The sequence below is a fragment of the Periplaneta americana genome, chromosome 3, assembly GCF_040183065.1.
Source record: "Periplaneta americana isolate PAMFEO1 chromosome 3, P.americana_PAMFEO1_priV1, whole genome shotgun sequence".
In the NCBI taxonomy this organism is placed as follows: domain Eukaryota; kingdom Metazoa; phylum Arthropoda; class Insecta; order Blattodea; family Blattidae; genus Periplaneta; species Periplaneta americana.
The window spans coordinates 134,107,975-134,118,969 of NC_091119.1; the positions used below are offsets into that span (position 1 = coordinate 134,107,975).

Here is a 10,995-nt window from a genome sequence, read left to right on the forward strand (position 1 = left end):
AGAGGAAGCTCCAAGAAATACACGAACCCTACTCTTGACGATCAAGAAACGGCAAATTGTAACAATGGCTTTGAAAACGAAATTTCAACATATCCTTTCCTAATCACATACACTCACACACTCGGAGCTAGTGTGGGCTGGCTGACTCCGCACCGCGCAAGACAGAAGCTTTGCTGTTACCTCATCTCGGGTCCAGCACGCGCAGCATCCCTGCTAGCACGGGCCGCGCTCAGTCTGTGTGGAGTGGTCCAGCGAGACAGACCAGTCGAGTCGCCTTCCTCAGAGCCCGGCCGGTCCGGAGACTTCACCGCGCGGTGAAGACACGAACATTCGCTGCTCTTCAAGTTTGCGACGGTACTAAGCTCTACGTACGTTATTTTGAGGAAGGAACTTGAAATTTAGAAAGAAAACAGTTGCGGTAGTGAATGGTGGAATATAATCGAAGTTAGTATAAAGAAAAGTGGTTCAACGCTGCAGGCTAATTCGATAAACCCTCCAGCGACAGATAAAGCGAAGTTGATAAGTGGATTTGTCAAGTAGTGGGAAATGTTAAGAACTATCTTGAATAAGCGAGTGACAATTTAAGCGAACATATAATATATAGGCCTATGCGGCGACGTAAATTTATAGCAAAATTTCAACATCTACGGAAAGTTTAGTAATGGCTTAGTGACCTTTAGAACATCTTAAAGTGATGGTACTTTTGATGTTGGTTACGTAAATGCGACTTACACAGTGGGTTACGAGATATTTTCAGTGGCGAGACTATGAATTTTGACTGTTTTTTGATCTCTCAACCTCTACTAAATCGTAACTGTAAGAGGTGACGAAAGAAGCAACAGAAGTGTGTTTACAGCGTAATAGTATGCAGAGTGTTTTATTCTAAAACTCTTTTAAAACAAGAGCGATGTTAAGTCCAGTGTAATATCGTGAAGTGAAAGTTGTATTGTGAATGGTAATATTAACCCAAGCTGCTGTTTATATTGCCACTTTTATTATCTAGCGTTTATCTAGAACGGCGGTAGCCGCTAAAAAAAGACTCGAGAGTAAAAAAAGAACTATTAGAACATTAAGAGAACCTGCAACAGTTGATTTGCTTGTCGTGTCATTCATTCTCCTTGGAGCTTCTGGTTTCTCAAACAAGCTGCCTCTTGTTTCTCCACAAGCAAAAGTGCGGCGAAGTGTTTGTGTGCTTCAAATGATACTTTCGCGTGATCTGGTGTAAACTCGACAACTACCGCTATTTATCTCGCTAATTATTATTATATTCTTTTTAAAACACTGATCCGCTAACAGGGCGAAAAGTAAGTAAAATTAAACGAGATTGTGATAACCAGTCATCACCATTATCTCGCGGCTCCGGGGGTCATATTATTATGTGGTGTAAACACTAACACCGCTGAAGACAGTTTAGCTCCGGGCCGCGAGATGGACTCGCTGGCGCTTCTGGGAGAAGTGCTGGTGTTCGCCAAAGAGCAGACGGACCCCAACAACAACGCGGGGGCCGCAGACCAGCAAGAAGACGCGGGCACGGCGGCGCCTCGCCGGGGTGAGAAGTACTCGCTGAGGCCCAGGTCTCTGCAGAAGCGAGCGGAAACTGAGGAGCGGGGCCGGGCCGCCACGGGTTCGAGGCCCAAGAAGGGCGAAACTGCGAGACCCAAGCAGAAGCCGCCGCCGCTCAGCAAGTACCGGCGCAAGACGGCGAACGCCAGGGAGCGAGACCGCATGCGGGAGATCAACGCCGCCTTCGAGACGCTGCGTCGCGCCGTGCCCCACATCTCGGCGTCCGCGCACCAGAACCCGCCGGACGGCGGCGAGAAGCTCACCAAGATCACGACGCTGAGACTCGCCATGAAGTACATCGCGGCGCTGAGCCAGGCGCTGCAGGAGACCCCCACCCCCAGCCACCAACTCATGTCGGACGGCGAGTCCCTCACCTTCAGCGAACATTGCCTCACGCCCCCCGACCTCACGCCGCCGGACTTCACGCGCCAGTGTCTCACCCCCGCCGACCTCACGTCTCCAGACCAGTGCCTCACCGCGGGATGTCTCACCCCGCCGGACTTCGGTCACCAGTGCCTTACCCCGCCGGATCTTAGCCAACATTGCCTCACACCGCCCGACTGCCTCACCCCGCCGGATTGCCTCACCCCCGCCGACTTTGGGGCGGACTTCGGCGACTCGCTCACGCCTCCGGATTTCGGGTCGGCGTCGGATTTCGGGGACCCCTGCCTCACGCCGCCGGGATTCAGCGACCTCGCCCCGTGACCGTCTGCTGCCAGATAGTGACATCCGCGGCTGCTGCGGAAGGCCAGTTTCTCCATAGGGTATTACTTTCAGTGTCCGCGCACTGGGCCTGTCTAGCTACAGGCACTCTCGCTTTCTCTCCCTTCCAGTGCTCAAATTAAGTTTCTGCACCGAAATAGCATGCATGTTCCTGCGGGCTAAATGGCGAGACAATCTGCGAGTTGCTCTCTCCCCCCATTCCAGCTCTGAACTTTTTTGTTACTTTATTTTTACTACTTTACTTCCTAAATGACTCTCCACAAAAATATAATTTTAATCATATCATTCGGTTTCCATAATCTGCTACACGTCGACCTAAGTAGTTAACAATGTTTCTAACTTTTTACGTAAATTCTCATTTAACTACAAAATCTATTTATAGTTTGCTAGGTAATAATAAGGGAATAATTCAGCCATGTCAGAACGAATACCCCATGCGAAATATATGAGTTAGAAGGAATATACTTATCAGATACCCTGTTCCCTATAAATTTCGCATGATATCCTTGATATCGAACTTCGGTTTCTTGGAAGAGAATTGGTGGACTAACGCTACTGCGAATCTACGTCATTTTTACTTAAAGATGCTTTCATTGTCTATCAAACATTATACTGCGGAATGTATTGCATTCATTTTTCATCCACCTAAAACAATATTCCTCAGAAAATGTATTTCGGACTGTTAATCCCGGTTTTAGGCTTTTGAGTAAGAGCCAGAAATATCGTAACATTTTTAAGATCATTGTTTCATACTGTGTTTTCGAAAGAAAATAAATTTACTTGCCTACATGGCTATCTTTAATTACTTAATACCATTTTTGAAATTAATATTTTATTGAATTCCAATTTAGGAAATAAGAAGTCCAGCTTCGATAAATGCTATGTTTTGTAGAAGACAGAATATGCCTATTACAAAAATATGAGTATATTAGTGACGAATGTAATATTTATTCTTCTCTGCTACTGCGATACATTATGAAATCATGAATATTCGCCAATTTAGATTTTATTATAGCACTATTTCATAAACAATTAATGATATCTGAATCATACTGTAGTAATATTATTTTCTTGAAATCTCGAGTTTACTTAAAAATGAAACGAATTCTTCCTCAAAGTTCTTAGTTTATCAATTTTTACATAACGTTTTCTTTAACTTCATTCATAAATTGAACGTTTTTCGACCAACAGGCAATTAATATGTTGTGTTTCACACACTACACAACATTTATTATGTTAAACAACTCACTTATTTGATCAAAAACAGATTTACTTTATAAATTTCGTACTAAAATTAAATATGTCGCGAATCGTGACTGTTACGAATGCTATCAAACATGTTCTCATTCCTTGTAATAACAACTTGTATTTAATTTTGCATAAGTCTGGAATTTTTCGTGCACTTTGCAAGTTATAACTTGCTTATAACATAAATTATCGTACAATTCGACTTTTATTATGTCTTTCTTCCTAATATGGAACATACTACATGCTTAAGATGGAACAGCTGATAAGTGACACATTATTCTGTTAACATTTTCATCAGGTGTTCTACATCAAGTAATTATTACCTTGAGACATTGCCTACCGCACTGAAGGTTGAGAAACAATCTTTCAAAAGCAGGTTGAATAGTTGGAATTACAGGTGTAATGCGTAAACAAATACCCGCCAGTAATGATAAAATGTTAAGAGTTTTAAAAAAGGACAATGAGGAGGCAAATATAACAGAGAGAGAAAGTTGGAGAATGTTTACTTTTTATCAAAGGTACATGACAGACATCATTTATTGAATATATTGCGAAATCTCTTGCAGTATAATGCTAGCATGTGCCCTCAATTTCAAGTAAGTTTTTTGTCCCGTAACTGAAATACAGCAGTTCGTTAGCGGGGTTTTTGTTGCGTTACTTACTGTTTTGGGAGGCAACTTAGGTTTGAACCATTAGCTAATTGGTAGAAGTAAGCCTTGAGGGCGAGCAGGGGGGCATGGATGCAGGGCTTTTATTCTTTCGTAACTTCGGCACTAATAGACGTGTCAGCATCACTTTCCAACTTCTTAATTCCCATAAAATGAACTTTCGAAATTTATTTTTAAAGGACTTAAACTGTGTTTTAAGAACGCATTTGTTATTTCTTAATCATTAACGGTCCTATAAAAAGTAATAAAATGCTGTATTAATGCTAGTTTGTGTCAATAATCCAGCTGAAGTGTTCGCTGACTTTTGTAAATAAGATTTTTGCTTCTTTGAATAGTTAGGCCTAATGATTAATTCCAAATCCATGGCGGTACAGCCCTTTAAAGGGCCAAGACCGACCAGCCGGCTGCTTGCCTCACGTCCACATGCCGAAGCAGAGGTGGACCATCATCCAACCAGAATGGAGGTATCGTGTGGTTAGCACGATGATCCCCCCAGCCGTTATAGCAAAAAATTTCTGTGTTCTAATGGGAATCGAACCCGGGACCTCATGAATTGTAGTTAGAAGCTCTGACCACTAGCCATGATGAGGCTGGTCTTTTAATGATTAATTATTCTGCTATTTTGTTATAATTTATGAAATAAAGCTTAGGCCTAAGTTTATAGGCCAACGGAATTGCAGTTATGAGAACTTTATCGGACCTTTTCGTACATTTCTCTCCAAAAACAAGATTTACGCATTTCCCAATTTTTTCACTATTTTTGAATTCCCATTCTTGTGTTAAAACAATTTATATTTTGTTGCCTTAAATTTGGATTTGTTTTTATCAGTTGCAACGTCGGTTTTCTTGTTTCCTATGTTTCCCATCATAATCCCAAAGTGTGTAATAGTGTTCTGCAATGTTCGAACATGAGAGAGGCAACTAAGACATTCGAAACATCATCTTATTTTATACGAAAAACTAATCGCAAGATCTGTACTAAAATCCTTCAGCGGTTAAAGGATGAGTGGATGACAGCGAATATTTTTATAACAAGGTGAAACAAACACGATAGGCCTCCTTCTGTAGCGCGAACGTCGGCGAATATCAAACTTTGCCATACTCGACAAACTTGAACCGAACATAGCGCCTGTAATGCACGACGCTAGTATGTAATGACAAATTTTTCTCTCTTCCAGTAAAATTTTTACTTCTGTTACGTTCGAGCACACAACTAATATTGATGGCTATGAGACTAATTTTGTTGTCGTCTGTTTATATTAAATTTTTTATTAAATATCAAGTCGTGTTTTTAAAATTGGTTATTTTACGACACTTTATCAACTACTATGGTTATCTAGCGTCAGAGTGGGCTGAAGGTGATGTCAGCGGAATAAGTCCAGGGTCCAGCGTCGAAAGTTACTCAGCATTTGCTCTTAATGGGTTGAAGGAAAACACCTTAAAAACCTCAACCAGGGAACTTTTCCCAACCAGGATTTGAACCCAGGGCCGCTCGTTTCACCGTCAGGCGTACTACAGTGGTCAATTCGTGTTCTGTTACGCCATTTTCATTATATAATTTCAACGTTAGAGACCAAATAGCTATCAGCCTCTTAGATACCATAGTTTTATTTATCTATAATTAATAAATACACCAACTTGAAAGAATAACAAGAAACGGCAATGGCTTATTAATAGTTATTCTTGAAATCCATCACGAGTGGGACAACCGTGCATCTTTAGACTAACTAAAGCATCGATTTTCCATAACAAAGACCTGGTACAAAATCAGATGATTCAGCGAGAGAGTTGTTTGGTTAAATTGTTAGGAAATGTTTTCTCAGGGAACTCCCGTTTCTATGGCACACTTTCACGAGCACTATTCATTCATGACACATTGAAAAATGACTTCCATACTCAAAATTTCTCTATAAATTGTTGCCTCAGCATGTAATGGAATCAGCGACGTATTTGTGAGGCTGCGTGGAAAACCTCACCTTAAGTCGGCAGACATAATTTTTCAATAGAGCAAAATAAAACAAATCAAGACAAAAAACAATCGATTTTTAGATATGTTAAATTATTTCATGAACTACATATAAAATACAGCTCTAAGGATGCTAGTGATGTCGAAACATGTTATATTAACGTCCATTTTTGTAAGTTCAACTTTAAATGAAATTTACTTAAAATGCCTATTTTAAAATTAAAGTTTTCAGAATTGAATAAAAAATGTAATTTTTGTCGTAGAAACATTATTTTTTGTTTAAAATGTTTAACATTTTCTCCTCTTTCCTATATAGTAAAAAAAACAGAAAATTGATATTTACCGACTTAAGGTGGAGTTTCACAGGTAGTCTCAAATTTATTTTCTGAGATCGTTTTTCTTTTATTTTTGCGAGATTACAATACGAAAGATAGATCTTTGTAACGAGGAAAGGTAGCTACTTCTTTCATTTAGTTAATGAAAAGCACCTATAACGAAGTCCACACCTGTGGAGTAACGGTTAACGCGTCTGGCCGCGAAACCAGGCGGCCCGGGTTCGATTCCCGGTTGGGACAAGTTACCTGGTTGAGGTTTTTTCCGGTGTTTTCCCTCAACCCAATATGAGCAAATGCTGAGTAACTGTCGGTGCTGGATCCCGGACTCATTTCACCGGCATTGTCACCTTCATCTCATTCAGACGCTAAATAAGCTAAGATGTTGATAAAGCGTCGTAAAATAACCAACTTAAAAAAAACCTTTTTACAGTTTACAGTTCAAGTCGGACACTTCATCCATTGTTAATCCTAGCGATAAATCGCAAATATAGCAAATAGTCAGCATGTGTATATAGAACAATTTAAATTTTCCTATTAATTGTATTTCTTTCAGTCTATTCACAATGCGGTTAATTTGGTTTACGTAATATGCATGGCTGAAAAACTGAAGAAAACGGTTATAACACTAAAACAAAATTTAGTAGCGATGAAAAATTGTATTATAGAAAGAAAAACGTGCTACTAAGCTGAAGGCAGATTGTGGAAAAGGGTAAATAAGATTAGGGTTACATTTACTATTTCATTGTCCTTATTTTAAAATATCCGTAGAAGTCCTACATTTAATTAACCCAGATAACAGACAAATGATTATATAAGGCTACTTGCTGAAAGCTCTCTTTTCATATATAGCACATTCTAAACATCTAAAGCATATCTGCAAAATCTATTTATAATTTACATGAAACAATTTTCTGTCCTCCCTGTATTTGACTGTGGCGGGTAGTGATGTTGACTTGTTTCTGTAGCGGACGATGTTCCGATGTTTAATGTTACCCTAGCGACGTGACCGCCGTGTTAATTGGAGGGCCCATCATCCTTATTGCAAGAGCGAGATAAGGGAACAGAAATAATATTATATACAATTCAATTTCAACAGTTCTAAAAGAATTTGGTTGCTGGGAGATTAACATATCTTCCCTTAGAGAGAAGATGAACTTGTTTCGTTATTACAGTATTTTACTTTATCGTTTAGAGACTAGTGGTTAAACTTGGAAGTTGAATAATAATGCATTTGAAGCAGTTTTAATGAATTAAATGAGGTTTAGTGCCGAGATAGATTTGAGTAAAACTTATCATCTTTTAATGGGGTATGTTTAAATTGATTTGTATTTGTGTTAATTATTCTTAATTATCCATTTACTTTACACTAGACATTAAAACATCGAGAGTGAATATAAATCCACAGTGTGTTGACTGTAGTTTCATAATGTTGTGTAATTGTAATAAAACTTTGCTTTGAATTTAATTTATCTTGAATATAAAATGAGGTTTAAATTCCAAATATACTTAACTTATTTAGGGGCATTTTATTAAGATTTTAATTATTACCAACGTGTTGCAGATAATGGCTCCTTAAACCGACATGATGTGCTTAGATATAAATTACTAGGACTCTTACGTTTACATAAATTTTGTCTTTCTTTGATTGCAGTACTGTTTATGAGGCAAGAGGAAATTTAACATATATAATTAGGCCTACTATTTTAATTTGATACCATGGTTTTGTATGTAAAGATATATTTGTGTTCTATGTAGATATGTCAGATGTCATTGAGCCTCGAAATTGTTCGGAATCGTACTGAAACGACGTATTGTCATAGTGTTCGAATTGTTGCTACATGTAAGGCTCCAGAAATTTAACATGCAAACTGTTTCCAAAAATGTTACTAGAATTAATTATCATGATAGCCTAATAGGATAAAGGCAATGATATTTTCTATAATTACTGCTGATTTAATTAATTTACAGAATATGTCAAATTTAAGAAATTTATTTTGAATGTATATTTCAGGAAAGGAATTACATTTCGCCTGTCATTTCTCTCTTCTAGTTCTAATGTTGCAAGTGCATTTCTGGAACCTTGCATGTGGATATAACATAATATTGCATTATTATTTTTTTCTTTGTACAACATATTCTTTTTTATATTAAGATTGATTGATATATTATTTATGCATATTTAACAGCCCTGAGGAAAGAAATGACGTAAATTCGTAGCATTTACGCAGAAGTTGTATAAAATAATTTTAATTATTTCGCAATAGGAGGCCTATATATAAATTCATATTTTAGAGGACAATAAAATTTTAACTGATATTATAATTTAACGAAATGGAAATATTTAGTATTACTCAAAACGCTTACTTATTTCTTTCATGAACAAATATGTAAGAATAATTTCGACAATTCTAGTGAATTTATTCTTCAAAATGTTACAAACAATTAGCACACATTTTAATCTGGAATGGGGGAAGAGATTGTTGCTTTTTATATATTTCTAAAAATTGTTGCTACATGTTTTTACCATACTTCCATACTCGCACAATTTGCATGAGTTATTTTCTGACGTCATTTCGCTTAAAAAAGCTGATCCGTATCGACTAACGTACAAATATAATGAGTGGTTTAAGGATGGTGTTGGAACATGCAGAATCTGTTTCAGAATGATTTAATATTAAGATGGCAGCAGTGTACACGGTTGTATATGTGTGTGCAAGGTTTTGTGTGATGACGTCATATTGGCTAACGGTAAACTGCGTGCCGCATTCAAACTCAAGAGGATGATACTCTGTGAGGTGAAAATGTTATCACTTATCATCTTCATTGTTTTGTGTTATTTAATAAAAAAAAGACAGTGGTTATTTTGCTGTTGCACGTAACTTTTTTCTGTGTTATTTATTAGTTTTAATGATCATATCATGTAACACTGTCTCTAAACATTAATTTTATCATGTTTTTCTCTCTTGACTGATTTTATTGTTAAGTTAAAACAAACAATACCACTCAATATTTCTTCTAGTGAAGAATCGGACATTACCGCTACATACATATCATTTTCCCCCGACTGTGGTGATATCATAATTGCATGTATGGCAATAAAAAAGACTAATTGTGAGTATGTGATTATCAAGACTGGAGAGAAAATGTTTTACAAGGTGCTTGAAAAAAAAAATGAAAACAGTTCTCTAAGCATGTCTTCCTAGCACACATTGTCGCTCTATCTGAAGGTAAACTCTTGTTTTCAAAGTGAAAGTAAAAGTGCGTGACGTTTTCGAATAGTCTGTTATTATTATAGATCTGATGTTGTGTACAATGTTTCAATGAATATGATACTGTTTTCAAAATTTAGGAAGATAAATAAAAGTTTACAAGGAAGTTACTTGATCATGTTCTTTAAATAAAACCGTCCTTTGCGTCTGTGAAAGTGTAGTAGTCTTACATCTTAATTTTTCGGACTTAGTTTGTTTCTAGTTCTATGTTAATCTCAGTACATTTTTATATCAAAGTTTTTGTGATAAATAGTGTAATGAACTTTTAACAAATAACATAACCTTCGCTATATATTTTACGTTATTAAAAGTATCACTATTCAATGCATATGAAACACGGTAAGTCTCATACAAAGAAAGTTATTTCCATTTCTTTTGCTTGGTTTTAATGTCTTGTTAGGTTAGTTATAAAAGTTTGTTTTTTTTTTTTTTTGCGTATCTTTAATTCATAAGGACACGAGTATTCAGTACAATGAGGAAAAACCAGCTTTGATACATTGTTACGTGTTATTTTTCTTGCTTTGCATCACAAATTTTATGTACCGTACACTGAAATTAATAACACCCATTACTCCGAGCATACATATTTCACACTTTTAATTTTTTTCATTAAAAAACAGAACTATTTTTAACTACTTTCGTATGCGAGACTGGCTATTGTTTGTTACTTTATTTCATATAAAATAAAAGTTCGCTTCTTTGTATTTTTACAGCAACGTGTTATAAAAAATCTTTAATACGCTCTTTAAAGTATAATTTAAAATTGAAAACAGATCAAACTAATTTTATTGCAGATATTTTTATTACGTATTAATTTATTAGAACTGATTTATTTGTAAGTGATATCCTTAAAATGATACAATTAATTCTACAGTTTTGTCAACTTACTTTCATCTTGCTAAATCTTACATCGGGTGCATTACGAATAAGCTGGTTAATTTTTATTTATGCTGAATAATTATTTTAAGCTGTTTTGAAAGTAAACCAACAGATTATTTTCTTAAACGCACTCAGCTTGACATATTTACCAACATCCATATTAATCTTAATGATAAGCGTTGATTTAATAGATAATTGAATATTCAGACCAAAGAAAGAAACATAATTCTTGAAACGCTAAAAATTTTCTGTAATCTTCTTCAGTTTCTTGTTCATGTACCATTATTTAAATGGCTTGTAATTCATTTCAGAAAACCTCATTTAATTTTTTCGTACTAAATGTA

The 10,995-nt window shown here is 36.6% G+C and overlaps 1 protein-coding gene across 1 annotated transcript; it reads left to right on the top strand.

Moving 5' to 3' along the window:
* Positions 1-220: 220 nt before the first annotated feature.
* On the top strand, positions 221-9,882 carry LOC138696555 (helix-loop-helix protein delilah-like). Its single transcript, XM_069821656.1, has one exon. The coding sequence runs from the start codon at positions 1,429-1,431 to the stop codon at positions 2,266-2,268; it is 840 nt and encodes a 279-aa protein (XP_069677757.1). The 5' UTR covers positions 221-1,428; the 3' UTR covers positions 2,269-9,882.
* The last annotated feature ends 1,113 nt before the right edge of the window (positions 9,883-10,995 follow it).

What these genes read in the sequence shown, in the direction of transcription:
- LOC138696555 (XM_069821656.1), top strand. Translation starts at nt 1,429, where the DNA reads ATGGACTCGCTGGCGCTTCTGGGAGAAGTGCTGGTGTTCGCCAAAGAG.